Here is a 15,662-nt window from a genome sequence, read left to right as displayed (position 1 = left end):
CTGCCCTTGAACACTGCCAGGGATGAGGCAGCCACAGCTTCCCTGGGCAACCTGGGCCAGGGTCTCACCACCCTCACAGGGAAGAATTTCTTTCAAATATCCAATTAAATTCTCCCCTCTTTCAGCTTAAAATCATCATCCCTTGTCCTCTCACTCCGTGCCTTTGTCAGCTTTCCTGCAGGCCCCCATCTGTGATGCTGAGATGGAAGCAAAGACAGACATGGCCCATCTCTTCCAGCATCTCAATTCAGTCTAAACTAAACCCAGTATCACACCAGAGCTCCCAGGCTAACCCTCACTGGGGTGACCAAGCCCACTTGCCCCCTGGCTATGTCCTGGCCAGTCACTGGTGGGAAGCTGCTCCCAGGCTGGTGGTCTCCCAGTCACCAGGCACACTGCACACACCACCTTTCAATTTGTCAGGGTTTTTTTGCTAAGTTTTTATTTTAATTCAAGGACTTTGCTTCATACAAAATGTAATTGTAGAAACAACTGCAGAATTCAAAGTTTGGCTGATAAATATTACTCAGGCAGCAAACTAGGCAATCACAGAACCTTTTTTTTTTTCTCTTCCCCCCCCCCTTTGTTGTTTTTTTTTTTTGGGTAAAGTTCCTCTTGTGTTGCATGGTTGGAACTTTGATCATTTTTAACACTGTTTTTTTAAATATAAAGTTTTGCAACAAACCCCCAATTTATATCAAATATAATTAAAAATTAACAACTGATGAATACATTGTATCAAAAAAGTACCAAGATAAACATTTTCCATGCACATACTTCTTTTTGTTTTTATATATATGTATATATGTATATATTTTACATGCAAACATTACTTATTCAAAGTACAGCCACTACGAGACTGGTTCTGGATGCAGAAAACTGATTGGTGCAATTCAAGTTTGGCAACTCACTATGAGGATTCTTGGAAATATCATGTATGCATTGAGGACACAGCAGAGAGGCTGTAAATAAAAACGGTAGGAAAAGGGTTATGAACAATTGTGGTCAGGCTCATCTGTCATTGTCATCGACCTCTAGGAGGTGGGTGGAGGACTGGACAACTTGAGGTTGTTCTGGGTGTTCTACCTAAGAACTGGAGGGACTCAGGGGCATGGTTTGGCCGTGCGCATCCCGACGGGGTGTTTGTGTGGGGCTTGGGGGGGGGGAGATTGAGGGGCTAAACCAGCAGAGGAAGGGGCAAGGCGGAGTGGAGGGACAGACAAAATGATTCAGCACAGAAAGACATCTCTTTTGCTCTCCAGTGTGGGTACAATGTTCGCATGCACTGGCAGAGAGATGGTGGGTTTTTTTGAGCCCCCCCCCTCCTCTACATCCTGGAGTAAAATAGTAACATTTCTCTTTAAAACTTCAAATAAAGTGTTTGTGCCTTCAGATAAGGAAAATGTATAAAACATTTGGTCACAATCATGCTGAAGCCTGAAACAGGAAAATCCAGCAGATAAAGCTACAGAATGGATGAAGGTCTTTCTGACTCTTGGGGTGGTTTGGATGAGTGTTTCCGAACGTGTCGTCTTGTTGCATAGCCCTCCGTTTGCAAACCCCACGGCGGACCTCTGGCTACCTCACCTCCTTTAGTCCAAGTGCACAGAGATACAGAGACAAGGATAGAGACAGGAGTGTTACCCTTCAGCAGAATCCAGGGATGAGATTGGCCGGAGGTTAGTATTTCGTAACAGAACAAAACAAAACAAAAACACAGAAGGGAAGGAAAACGAGTTGACTTTCCTCAACAGAAGGGCTACAGGAGATGTGAGCAGACTGCTCCAGTCTGAGGCTCAAAGACTTCTGCTGAGAGCACGAGAGACCTCCTGAGTGGTTTGGTAACATCCAATACCTTCCAGCTACCCCAGCAATGAAACAAATCACCAGTGTCCAGCAGGATCTCTACCCATCCTAAACAACTACCTAAAGAAGTTTCACAGTTCCAGGGCTTGGTAGATCCTCTGAAAAAATTCACCCATCCAACACTCTCCATTTTCCTACCAGCATTTTTAGCCTGGCACCTCCCACCCTTCCTGTAATCTCTCACCAGCACTACATACCCTCCAGCCACCCCATGCCCCAGATTAGCTCTACAAAGGTTCATCAGACCCATGTACACAAGGCCCTGCCTGGGCTTTTCGGCCAGCACTCCCTCCCCCCCAGCACACTGTGATTGCCCCTTTCCCAGGCTCCAAGTGCAGAAACCCACACGTGCACAAAAAAAAAGGAATCATCCAACAAAGAGTCGTCGCAAGGACACAGAAATCTCATCCCTGAGAATCGGAGTTAGAGGTTTTGCGCTTTTTTTGTTGTTTTGTTTTTCTTTTTTTGTTTTTAAACCTTCTCTTAACAACCCATAAAACCCGGACCTCCTCCACCTGCCCTCAACGCAAGTTGGGCACCGTGGGACACCACCAGAGCTCCTGCAGCCCAACTGAGACTTGCTGTGCAGCATGAAAGCCACTTCTTCTCCCACAAGGAGCATCTCTGCAGGCGCTCTGCTTGTCCACCTGCATCTCTCCAGCAGGACCTAAACACTGCTCAAGGAGAACAGGCCAGTTTTGCTCGCCGCAATCACTCCCCTCCCACCGAGAAAAGTAGAGAAAAAGAAGGAAAAAAACCCAAACAAACAACCCAAAATCAACCCCAAAGCATGTTTGCCTTCCCCACTGTAAGCTTCCAACCTGGTACTTGAATCCACTGTCCCCGGGGGCTTGGTGTGCCCCGGGAAGCCCCGGCCCTCCCCTCTGCCCTCGCCCAAGGCCTGATGCATCGAAGCAAGAGGTTGCATCGTCGCTGTGAAAGATTCCAAAGGTTAGGCACTTAGTAGTGAACAACTGGAGCATTCGGTAGAAACGGTGGGACCTGGAATGACAATTGGACTAATTCTCTACATAAAGAATTTTTTTTTTCTTTTTTTTTCTTTTTTTCTTTTTTTTTACTGTACAATTTACAAAAATGCACACAATGAAAAGTTAAAGTTCTATCTAATAGCTTGATATAAAACCAATAACGTTTCATCTCCTCCTCACCCTTATGCTTTTTCCTCTTTTTCTTTGTTTTGTGGGTTTTTTTCTGGATTTTTTTTTTTTTTAGTTATTTTTTTTTTGCTAAATCAAGCTTATATTGTAAACAAGACAAAACAGTGAGGGTGTGTTGCGGTCGACAGGAGAGAGGGATGGAAAGAAAAGTCTCAGCAGCAAGGAAACAGTCCTTACAAAGTAGCTCTCTTGTGGCTTTACCGTGTGTCACTGTGAAGGACCCGACATGGTGAGTAAAATAAAGGAGATCCCCGTGGCAGCAGCGTTGGGGCAGAGTCCTGGCCACTGGGTCAGCTCAGAGATGTGCCACCAGCTCGGCCGAGAAGAATTGCTGTGGCTGAACATCAAGTCCCAAGGGACTGTCCTTTGTTCTGGTGGGTGTTTCTCCTCTCCCAGTTCCTTGGGTAGATCTCTTCCCTCTTGGTGGTGAATGAGACAAAACGCGGATGTGAGCTTTGTTCATGTGTGTCCATTTGCAACCCCCTGACTCCCACCCTGACTTGGGGGGGAGAAAGGAAAAATTATAATAATAATAAATTAATGAAGGAATAGCCCAACAGAAACTGCACCAATCTGGAAGAGGATCAACAGTCTGCTTTTTCTGCTGCGGAAGGTGAGGACCCCTCTTCTCCCAGCTTTTCAGGTGTGTCGTGGATTTGGCATCTGGTGTCTTTGAATGAGACAAGGCAGTAGGGAGGTGGGCGAGGGAGAGACGTGCTCCCTCCTCTGTCTGCCCTCCCCCGAAGGAGGGACCCTTCTTCCTCGACTGGTTTAGTGCAAAAAAAAAAATAATTAAAAAGGAAAAAAAAAGAAAAAAAAAGAAAAAAAGAGAGGAGAGAGGCTGCAGGAGTGTCTTCAGCCCCAGAGCAGTTCTGGCAGCGGGGGCTGCCCCATGGGCTCCCTCCGGCCCCGGCGCGCGTCGGGGCGCGCGACCTTCCGAGATGATAAAACTCATCGATTGTAATGGCGCACGCCTGGCAGGGCCCGGCCGCACCGCTAGCACCAGTCGTCCTCGTCGGCCTCCTGGTAGTAACTACGTCCTCTGGTGCCAGTCCCGGGGCCCGTGCTGAGCCCCAGCGTGTAGTGGTAGCCGTTGGGCACCCTGCGGATTTGGTGAGACTGGGAGGTCAAGGAGGAGACGTAAGAAGTCCTCGAGGACCGTCCCGAGTTGGTGGCCACCGCCTCCTCGAAGGTGAGGGTGTCCTCCGGCGCGGCGCGCGAGGGGCTGTCGGCGTCATCGCGGTGGCCCAGGTAGGGGTCGGAGCCGATGCGGGCCACGGGTGGTGGGGCAGGGGGCTGGTCCCCCCGCAGCAACGCGTTGTGCTCGGACAAACCGCGGCTCAGGCGTCCCGGGGAGAAGGTGGGCAGGCCGGTTTGGAAACTGGTGAAGTGGACGGGCGAGGAGTTAGCGGTCTTGTAAGTGATGCTGGGGCGTGGGGTGAGTGGAGTCTGTGGGAGCTGCCTCCGACCCCGGCAGGGGGTACTAGCACCAGATGTCGACAGCAAGGGGCTCCCATTAACTGAACCACTGCCCTACATAAAAATTGGAACAAAGCAAATCAAAAAATAAAAAAAGGGAAACACCAGACAAACACAAAGGCAGGCAGGTATAAAACAGAAGGAGAAGCAACAGAGCGGGAGAGACAAGTCACAAGAGGAAAGAAAAGCAAAAAAAAAAAAAGAGAGAGTTTAGACAAGCACAGTCAGGGGGAGGAGGTTCTCGAGAAGTCGTTCAACATGAGATGTAAAGAGAACCAAAGTTCTGAGAGAGGTAAGTAGGAACAGAAACGGTCAGAGCACCGGTGGGACGCAAACTGGCAGACGGCTCCAACAGAGGGGACACTGTCTGGAGGGAGGGATCCACACTGTACACAGCCTGGCATGCGCCTTACCTGGACTAGGTGGGACCAGCTCAGACACTTGCTTTTTAGTTCTGGTGTTTGGGTTTGGTTTGTGGGGTTTTTTTTTTTGCCAATACAATTTTGCAAAACAGCACCTGTTCCTTTCAGGAAGATTTTCCCAGCGCTTCACCCGGTGGCTGTGAATGCTGATGTTGGGGATCATTTCTGTGGTCAAAACCAGTTTATGGAGGAGGAGGACTTTGGGGACAGGCTTTTTTTGTTGTCGTTTGTACTTCTGGGAATGAAACGCTTTCTGATGAACTAGCCACTTTCTGAGATGGCAACAACAAAAGGCTTTTTGGACACGCTTTAACTAACAAGTTCCTTAAACAAAAATGCATTCACCTTCTCCTCTGTACTATTACACATTTAATTCTGGAGTGGTAAGAGAGTCTGGCAGCTTCCTGGGTTACTATTAGTGATGTGTGGGAGTGAACTAAGTTACAGCAATTTAAAAAAATGCCATGAGTGAGAGGAACGGGCCCTTGTTTTGGTATTTGTGTTTACATTCTCCCAGGGCAGTATATGAATAGCCCTGCCAGTGCCTTTTAAAACTCCTTCAGCCTGTGTTGACTTAACATTTTGAGACCACATCTTTAATTCTGAAAGAGCAGGTTTTGCTGCCTATAAAAACATGAGGTTGTTGCGGGTTGGGCTGTCAGTCAGCGTTCGCTCTGCTCTCCCTGGGTTCTCCAGCTCTGCTCCCTGGGAAGCTCAGCAGTGCTGGAGCCCAGAAGTGGATGTAGAGGCTATTTGAGCTGCCGGTCCAGCAGTTGTGCCGTCTGTCTCAGAAGAAGAGGCAATTCCCACGTTGTTGGGGGGCTGCAGAGCAGCATGGGGGTCCCTCACTGCAAGCCCTCCAAGTTGACTGATGGCATTTGCTGCTTGTGCTGCTGGGCCAACTACTCACATCTTCCCCAGCCTGGAAACCCATCCTTTGCCTTTCTCTTCTTCCATTTTCAGCCTCTCCTTCCTCTGGCTTCCCCACATTTTCAGCAGGAACTCCAAGGCTTTACCTCCTGCTGCCCAGCCTTTCCTGTTCTATCTCCTTCATTTTAAACAAAACATGGGAAAGGTGTGCACACCCCTGGAAAACCTTGGGTTTGTTGTGGGTTTGGTTTTTTTTTTCCCACCCTGCATCTCCTCACCTGTCTGTGTGGACCTTGTTCTGGCCCTCCGTTGGGCGAGGTGGGTCTGCTCTGATCAGCAGACTTGGCCTGAGAACGGTCCCGGCTGCCGTAGCGGTCGCAGGAGTAGAAGCGCTGCTTTTCAGAGGAGGAGGAAGAGTGTTGCTTCCTCTCTTGGGACCGGCCACGTTCCTGCTTCTTGTCCTTGGAAGAAGGCTCACCCGACTGGGCCACTGAAAGCACAACATTGGTTGGGGGGTCACCAACGTGGGTGACACCTTCAAACGTGGGGCAAGGAGGTCCTACCATGCAGATGGGACCTCGATTCATGTCAGATGACCACTGTGCATCCTAAAGGGAGGATGAGGGAGGTGTTCATAAGATGTGGTGCTGAGGGACATGGTTTAGTGGTGGCCTTGGCAGGGCTGGGTTAAGGGTTGGACTCGATGATCTTCAAGGTTTTTTCCAACTGAAACGATTCAGTGACCAAGGACAAATCAAATGCTTACCAGCTTCTCCGTCGGCCAGCTGATGGGGGGACCTGTCCAAGGACTTCTGCTTCTTCTCTTTCCGCCGGTGGCAGCGGTGGTGATGGTGGTGATGCCCTTGCTCAGGTGGCACACGCTCCAAGGAGTACTCGTAGAGGTGCATGGCGTGAGGACGCTGCGGGGCCAGCGTGGAGACCGAGCGCTTCATGGGGCTCGTGTCTGGGATGGGCTGGAAGGAGATGAGGGGAGATGGAGCAGGGTGAGGGCAGGCACTGCACCATGCCCAGCTGCCTGGCTCCCAGCACGGGGGAAGGGGGGGGGTCATACATTGAGAGAGAGGGGCAAGGAAAAAAATGGTCAACTGGATATCATCGGCAGGGGCAGAAGGACTTGTGGAATGGTAGATTTAGTGCTAAATTGGAGGAGCAAATGTCATCTCCATTTGCTGAAATGGGCTTGATTTTTAGCCAGTCCACAGGTGCCACGGGCACAGAGCGAGGGGCAGCACTTCACACCACACACAGGGCAGCAGGGCCACAGGGCAGCACAGTAGCCAAGCGACTCACAAAGGGAATTCTCCAAGACTGCTTGCACCTGAAGCTGCTTCAGGGCCTGTGGTCATCCCAAAGCAACTCCAAAGGGGAAAGCATGAAAGGGTTGCTGGGCATCACATGGAAAGGGAGAAAAATCAGGAATAAGTGGGCAAGGTACTTCTATCTCCCTGCAATTGAAACAACTCCTGTCAAATATTTTAATCTCTCTTCATGTCCCACCATTTCTCCTTGAAGCCCCAATGGCTGGGACAAGCCAGGTAGCATCTATATCCTGCAATTCTACCAGGATGTCTCCAGAAATGACTACTTGGGTTTGCTATTGCTGCTGTTAAATCATCTGTGGCTTGAGAGCCAGGCATCTGTGTGCAGTACCACAGCCTTGCATGGACATTGCTGGACCTCGTCCTCATGCCAGTGGCAGCTCCAGGTTCTGCTCCCTTCCCTTTGGGTTCAAAGCCTTACAAAGATTTTCTGCAGAAACCAAGTGGAGTACAGGACAGCTGATATCACGGCCTTTCCCTTCCCTACTGCCCAGGAAAGGCATAAAGTTCAGAAAATGATGACTACCTTTCATTCTCTGCTGGCCTCCAGTTGCTTTGCATACCATCATAGAAAGGTTTGGGTTGGAAGGGACCTTAAAGATCATCTAGTTCCAAGCCCCCTGCATGGGCAGGGACACCTCCCAGCAGCCCAGGTTGCTCCAAGCCCCATCCAACCTGCCCTTCAACAGGGCAGGTTGCCAGGGAAGGGGCTTCCACAAGTTCCCTGGGCAACCTGGGCCAGTGTCTCACCACCCTCACACTCAGATGGCTCTATGGTGGAGACTGGGCTTCCTCCAGCCTCTGGGGGCTTCCCTGGGGCTTGGATTCGTAATCCAACACGTGCCTCCAACAGCAATTCTCACACAACATTTACTTTCTTCACTATAACCTTTCCAAAGAGCCCCGTGTAATTTCTCCTGTCTCTGCCATTTTATTTACTTACCCCAAAACTCAGATCCCCCCTGCCCCATGATATTTACACAGCACGAGGCCAATTGTCTCCATCTCTGCTCGTTATTCTGAGCAGAAAGAGCTGCTCTCCCTCCCCACAGCCTGCCACAGGTGGGTGATTTGGGACATAAAGATGCAAGTTTGGCCTGAATCCCTGTTGATTGCTCTCTCTCTCTCTTGCTAGGCAGTCACCCCAGTTTTGGTGCTTCTCACTGGTGGGGTGCCAGGGCTGGAAGGTTTGTTGGGGTAGGGGAGCATGGATGCATCCCCAGGGCCTGCACATCCTGTGCTGCATTTAGCTCCTCCTGTGTTTCTTCTGCAATTCCTACGGGCAAAAAGATCCTGCTGCAGAGCTTCCAGCCCGTCCTCATCACTTACTGTTGAGCCTGATGATGGAGGAGGGCAGAGAGGTCCATAAACTGAACAGTCAGATTCAGGATTTGACAGATGTGGGCAAAAAGAAGTGAAAAGTGAAAATACTTCCCTCTAAAAACCCCTCATTGAGAATTCCAAAATCCATATTGGAGCTGCCAGAAAGAAGATGGAAATTTCCCAACACAAAGCCTGCCAAACCAGTAAGAAATTAACATTTCTCTTTGAACTTTGATTCTGTGGTTGTTCCAGGGACTGAAGTCCCCCCCTGACACTAATGGGAAGTGGCAAAGCAATGAATACCCTTTCCATAAATCCCAACAATGCTCTTGTTACATTAACACAGGCTCCCCACAAGCCTCGGGAGATTTTACCATAACCCTTCAGAGAGTCACTAATTGCTTCTTCATTACCAAAGCGATTGCTTTCACTCCCTAAATTCCTGTGTAACAAGGCATAGAGAAACAAATAAATAAGCCAAACAAACAAACAAACAAGAAGTCCCTGCTGTTAGAGCATGCGACGTGCAACGGCGGGTGGAGGGAACTGCAGCAAGGTGGGGAGAGATGGCGGCTGCGTCGGTGCAACATTGGCCTCCAAATGAGAAGGGGGGGAAAAAGTAAAGGGTTAAGGAAGGTTAGTTATTTCTCAACATGAATTTAAGAGGGTACAACTTAGTGCGAACTACATACTGCTAGGTAACTCCCAGGTGACCGTGCTTTGCTCCTCTGCAAACAATTCGGACAAGATGAGAGACATTATTTTGAAGCAGCCCCACAGTACAGCCATTGTCAGACATCACGGCAGATGTGCAGCAGACACGGCGATGCCAGGGGAGAGGAGGTGATGGGGGAGGAGGGCAGCAAAGAGGAGGGGAGGAGGTGAGATTGAAAGGGTAGGGAAATCGTTAAAAAAAAAACCCCAAACAAACCAACAGCGGGAATGTGAAAAGACAGGGGAATGACAGGAAACAGAAAGGGAGACATCCAGAAACAGAAAGCATTGCAAATAAGAGTTAGGAAGAACTCAAAGGTTAGGGGAGCAGAAGCAGCACGAGAGAGGGAGGGTGAAGGGGGGAGACACACAGAAAGGACATCAGTTATTCAGCTGAAGCTACAACCACCAAAACATTGTTTTATTAAATGAGGTTAGATCCACTCAAATATTATGGGCCTGATTCATAACAAGCTTAGGGAGCTGTGCCCTGGAGAGCACCTACCCTGCTTCTGCCAGAGACTCCCTTCTGGCAATATCTGACTGCAACAGAGAGGGTTTTCCCAAGGAAAGGCTCCTGCTGCTGGCTTGGCTGCTGCCAACAGCATTGCCTTGGAAGCAAAGGTGCTACCAGTGGGCTAGAATAAAGGACAACTTTGTTCTGGGAAGGGGGGAGGGAGGGAGCATGGGTTTGCTCTGGGGTCTGTTTCTTTTATTAAACATGTTGAGTAGTGCTCCTGATAACACAGAGCACCCCAGCTCTCACACAAAGGCTGCGCTTTCCCAAGTCAGCTGGGAAATTTGCTACCTGATGAAGTGCCAGCCTGAGCACATCAGCAAAGAGATGGTATCTGCTGGAGCTGCTGCTGTGTATGCAGCACACAGGCTCTTAGGTCCAGGGTGCAGAATTTCTTTCATGCTCGTGTTCAATGGGAAAAGCCCACCATGGCAGGCTGCTCCTGACTGGATGAATCAGGCCCTTTGAATGAGAGAAACATGATCTGGGTGGCAAGATGTTCTGACACACACAGGAGGTGGGATGGTGGCTGGACAGCCCCCGGGGACAACCAGCTAGCAACAAACATGTGAAATGGCCGGAAATGATCAGTGAAAGGCATGACATCCTACACACTGAGAGGTGCCCACAAGTTGCTGTAAAAGCCAACTCTAAGATTTCTTTATAAGAAGTTAAACAAGGGAAACCCCCAACATTTTACTGACCAACTTCACAACACAACTTATGCTGAGTACTACATGAAGGGTTAAAAACAGGGGGGATGTTCAGTGTCTCAGAGCAGCCCTCCAGGCACAGAGGTGTTCCTGTACCTCCTACATTCATCTCAGAGAACTACAGCACATCTCCAGCTTTTTTCATGGCTGGGGCACAGGAGGGTGCCTGGACTGTCTGTCAAGACAGACTGCATGCAAGTGGCAATGGGAAAATTACTCCTTCCAGGAACAGAGGCTGGCAAACAGTTTCATCCTTGGTAAATCAGAACAGACATGTTTGAGTAGGGAGCCATCAGTTCACCACCCAAGCAGAGGGACATCTCAGGATTGCTTTTTGTGGCAACCAAGGAAGAATAAAACTGGGGATGTGAATACCTGCCATTCAAGCACAAAGACACAGCCTGTCTCCAGGTTCAACAACCATCCTCTAAAACCAATATTCACCAGCAACTTTCAACAACACAGCAAGCAGGGAGAAGATGCTGAGCTCTTGACTTGCTCTCAGCCTCCCAGGGGCAGCAAAGCCTCCCTCACTCACCTGAGTTTCAGCAGCCAGGCGTGGCATGGAAGCCGCCCGCCCCTGGCTCTCCAGGCCTGGTTGGTGCTCTCCATTGGCAAGCGTGGGGCTGATTTCCCTCATTTCTACCACCTGGTTGGAACAAGAAATGGTTTCAATGGCAAGGATGTGGACATCAGCACTGAAGCCATCATCTGTGCAGTCTTCTGCAAAGTCGGATTTAATTGTGAAGAGAAGCTGCAAAGAAAAGAGTAAATCCAGAGCTGTGGAATGTCTGGATTTCTCTAACTGCAGCACTGCTTTCAACAAGGACAAAAATGGGCCAAGCTCTTCCACCAGGCATGGCAATGAGCACCAGTGAAACCCCTCACTTGAGTTAGGACACTAACGATGCTGGGATTGGGATAATAGGACAACTAGGAAGAGATAACATGAAGTAATCTACTGCAGTAGACACACAATTCCACAAAAAAAAATGTGCCCACACCTACAGCTATCAGGCTGTAGAAGGTAGCAGATTTGGGTTTTCTCCCTAATATTAAAGCAAAGTCTGGGTTAGAAGAGAAAGAATGATGTTTGTGTCAAGGGACAGACCTACTGCCTATTGCATCTCACCCTGTCTTCACCTGTTTGCTCACCCTTTCAATGGGGATTTCTTCCGAATGGCCTCGTTCAAAAGCTGGTGTCCTGGTTTCATAAAACACATCCTGGGTGCGTTGGGTCCCCCAAGAACTGGACTCTTTGATCCCACCCTCTGGAGCTGGCCTATCAGAAGGAAAAGAGGGAAAAAGATTAATTCTTTTGCAAAGAGTTGTTGCTGGCCTTATTGTGGAGAAGGCAAAGAACTCAGGCACCCTTTGAGGTTTCACCTATGAAACTAGTTGCAGGACAGGCAAAGCTGCTGGTGAAGCTGTAAGGTCCTCTGAATTTTGCCAGGGCCACTTTCTATATAGCCTGAGGATCCCATGAGCAACAAGGAAACCAAACCAGTCAGCACACTTTTTTCCCCTGTAACTGAGGAAATCAGCTTGTGCAGCTCAAGTTAGGGTCATCTTGGAGCTCAGGTAAATTATGTATGCAAAGCCAGCTAGACAAATAACCCTAAATGACATACCAGAAGAAAGTCACCTGGAGAAGTCCAGGAAACAGAGAATTGACTAAGGATCACTGTTAACTGTTTGGCAAGCTCCCTGTGGAGCTGTTGTTTCGCCCAAAGAGAAAGAGCCAGATTCTGTCCTCAAGAGTCTCAAGGAGCTCTTGCTGTTACGAAGTGCTACGAGCTTGAGGGATGACTTTGTTCCCCAGGACCTTTTTACTCCTGAGAACATACTGGGGGTTGGTGAGTTTGGGCTTCCTTGGTTGTTTTGCAGAGAACCCAGATTCCTGTAAGCAAACACACAACGAGACACGATGGAAAGATCTCCAGTTAAGAGCCAAAGAAGACCATTAAGGAAACATGCAGCTCTGAAGAACCCAACGCTACCACCGCGTGGAGAAACTGCACCTGCGGCAGCAATGGGAAGCAGGGACACAGGGGCGTTTGGGTAGCCACCAGGGGGAAATTGTCCCAACCATGGTGCGAAGAGGGTTTTTTTGTCTTCCTGTCACTGCCTCCAGAGCACATGGACCAGCAGTGGTTGGGGTTACAGCCGTGGTGGGGAGGTCAGGGCTACTCACAAGGCACCGCCGTTGTTGAGCGAGGCCGAGCTCTTTTGGCGGAGGAACGCCTTGGCGTTGTTGAATGGTGCAGGTTGGGTTTGCTCCAAAGTGGCCGTCATGGAGGGGAAGAGAGACACTGATCCGGGCTGCAAAGCACAAGGAAAGGTTGTCAGAGCTGCCTGTGGAGAAGGCAGACCAGCGTGCATTTTCTAGTTAATAAAATGTCCACTTTGTCACCCTGAAAGCTCAGCCCAGCAGAAAGCCCATCCCAACATCCCCATCGCTGAAGGGGCTCTGAAGGACAATCACTGCCTTGCTGTGCTGAAAGACCCATTCCTCCAACAAAGTGGTGCTCCTGTCACTAGAGCCCAGCAGGGATTTCATACACCAATGTCACCAAAGGGGATCTGCAATCCTGGTGGCTCGTGGTGACACTGGGTCTGCTCCAGCATCCCGGTTGTGAGACAGACAGATAAGCCATGCTGGAAATCAGCTGGATGGTCATCCTGAAATCCATGGGTATTTATCCTATTGGAAACCTTTGGGGTTTTAGTATCAAGCCAGTTGCATGGAAAAAAAAAAACAAAATTGTAAAAAATCTTCAAATCTATTAGAGCCCAAGTGATTTTGAATAATTCCCACTTTAGAAAACAACTTAAAACATTTTATAGCCCAACTATCATCAGCTTTCATTGAGTCTTTGGTGTCCCAAAGATATCCTTCAGTGTTCCCCAGTCCCTGGGCCACTTCTGAAAGTAGGGTTCAGACTGCCAAGTCACTTGACATCTTTTGGATGAGATCTTTCTAGACCTCCTGGAAAAGGCAACCGCACAATTTAGTATTCTTTAAATTCTTCCAGAAAGAGAGACTTTCAGGAGGGGTTTCCATTTTTGAGGCAGCATTTTTCCAATCCTGCCTGGAGAAACATCCAGACTTTCCAGAAGAAACATGCCAGTGACTCTCCTGAGAGTTACCCAATGCTGGAGAAGAAGCTGCCCATGAGGGAAGGCACAGGAGGACACCTTTTGGCTCTTGGGTACCTGGCGCAGGCCTCCGGCAGGCGGGTGAACCTGTTCCCTGCTGTTCTTGTTCTGCTTGTAGAAGTCAAATATCATCAGCGCTGCATAGACCTTCCCCACAGTCATCTCATCAGCTGTCACGAGGGTGGTGAAATGCAGCAGAGATGTCCAGATGAGGAAAGGGAAAGATCAGAAGAAGAATGAGTCAAAGAGGACAAGAAACAACAACAAATGGGCATGAAAAGCCAGGAGGAAGATGAAGCAATATTAGAATAAAGAGCTCGAACAGGCACAGAGAAGTGGAGGAAAGAAAAAAAAAAAAAAAAGAGCAGGAAAAGTTACAGGCTTCTTCAGATCTTTGCCTGTTGCTGCCTTTCATACCTGATGGCCCCTGTCTCCAGCTCTCTGCAGCAAATATTCAAAGAATAAAACCAGGCAGGAAAAGTCTGTGGCATTGCAAGCATTGCTGGCAGGAGAAGGGCTACATTAATACCAGATCCACAGCCAGCTTTTATTTTTTTTTTTTTTTTAATCAACAGAGAAGCCTTTTTCCTATTTCTTTGAATTACAGTCCACTGGGGCATAATGGGCTAATATATATTTCAGGAGTATTTCATCTTTCCAGATGTCTTTCTCACCCTCCCTGTGCCCAGCCCCTCTCTGCATGGCAGCTGAGCACCCACTGGGAGTAAAGAGTTAAAGCACCAGATACAGAAGGACCAAGTGAGAGTGGAGGAGAAGGCTTTAGCAGTCACTACCCACGGATTTTCACCTCCTCAGCTCCTTCATTTTTCCTAATTAAGAATGCCTTTATTGCTCTGCCCTGTTTCTCATTAATCAGGAACCCAGAGCCCTTGTCTTGGCCCATTAAGATAATGACAAAGTTTCCATTTTCTCAGCACATTCTCCCAGGACATCATCAAGAAACACGGAGGCCTTTAGTCCCAAAATACCTCACTTCTGATTCTGTATGTTCTCAGCAAACTTTAATTTTCTTCTCCTGGTTTTCTGGAGCCCAGATGGTAGAAATTCTTCTCCCACCATGTAAAGCACAATCTGGAGCTATGAAAAAGCTCTGGGAAGAGGCCACACAGGGCATTGGTCCCTTCTCAGTGAGGGGTTGTTGGGTTTTTTTCCAAGTACAGGAAATCTACTGTAGCATAATGAAAGACCTGCCTAGATGTGTCCTCAGCTTCCCTGCTCCTGATGTGACCACGGCATGGAGATGTGGGCTGTGAGCCCCATGGAGAGGATAACTAGAAGTTGACCTGCACTTGGTTTCTTTGCTGCACAATCTAGATGACCACTAAGAGCTAGGGACAGAGCAGGGAAGGAGGGGGAAACCTCCTCTGGGCTTCTCAGGTGGCAGGGATGTGTTGGGTGTTTGCTGATAAACCGCTTACGTTTGTGAGGAGGAACCAGCAAATCCAGAGTCTTCTGGGACAGATTGGGCCAAACCAGTGAGATCTCTTTTCTCAGCTCAGCGTCACACTGGTGCTGTTTAACACCCCCTGCAGAAAGGGAGGGGACAGAGAGAGGCACATGAAGAAGAGGGAAAAGCCTGGTCTTTCAGCATATACCACCATTTACTCAGCAAGGACAGGAGAAGGCATTTTCCAGCTCCCATTCTGTGAGGGCACCAAGACAGCCCCAGATGCAGCAACCATTGAGAAGGGACTCGGTGACCTCCTCCATGACAAAAGCATGTGAGCTCAGCAGGGCCATCACCACATCAACCTGCTGCCCCTCTGCTGTGATTTGAGGCTTAAACTTAAGCTGAGACTTACTCTACCCAACTGCTCATTCGGGGAGCTGGAGGGTCATGGAAACACAGAATGGTTTGGGATGGAAGGGACCTTCAAGATCATCCAGTCCCAACCCCCCTGCATGGGCAGGGACACCTCCCACCAGCCCAGGCTGCTCCAAGCCCCATCCAACCTGCCCTTCAACACTGCCAGGGATGGGGCAGCCACAGCTTCCCTGGGCAACCTGGGCCAGGCTCTCCCCACCTTCACAGCAAATAATTTCTTCCTAATGTCTCACCT

At 49.1% G+C, this 15,662-nt stretch overlaps 1 protein-coding gene across 1 annotated transcript in view; it reads right to left on the bottom strand.

The window, feature by feature from the left end:
* Window positions 1-3,552: 3,552 nt before the first annotated feature.
* CACNA1B (calcium voltage-gated channel subunit alpha1 B) overlaps window positions 3,553-15,662 on the bottom strand; it is a 296,223-nt gene continuing 284,113 nt past the window's right edge. The window contains exons 40-48 of the mRNA XM_051636571.1: window positions 15,021-15,128; window positions 13,639-13,751; window positions 12,617-12,744; window positions 11,578-11,704; window positions 10,961-11,071; window positions 9,171-9,206; window positions 6,582-6,789; window positions 6,094-6,305; window positions 3,553-4,577 (exon numbers count right to left, since the gene is read on the bottom strand). Of these exons, the coding sequence (XP_051492531.1) occupies window positions 4,041-4,577; window positions 6,094-6,305; window positions 6,582-6,789; window positions 9,171-9,206; window positions 10,961-11,071; window positions 11,578-11,704; window positions 12,617-12,744; window positions 13,639-13,751; window positions 15,021-15,128 (1,580 nt within the window). The 3' untranslated portion in view covers window positions 3,553-4,040. The remainder of the gene's footprint in view (window positions 4,578-6,093; window positions 6,306-6,581; window positions 6,790-9,170; window positions 9,207-10,960; window positions 11,072-11,577; window positions 11,705-12,616; window positions 12,745-13,638; window positions 13,752-15,020; window positions 15,129-15,662) is intronic.

Source organism: Apus apus, chromosome 19 (assembly GCF_020740795.1).
Source record: "Apus apus isolate bApuApu2 chromosome 19, bApuApu2.pri.cur, whole genome shotgun sequence".
Taxonomy (NCBI): Eukaryota; Metazoa; Chordata; class Aves; order Apodiformes; family Apodidae; genus Apus; species Apus apus.
The sequence above is the reverse complement of the archived record's forward strand: the minus strand, read 5'-3'. Positions and strand labels throughout refer to the sequence as shown.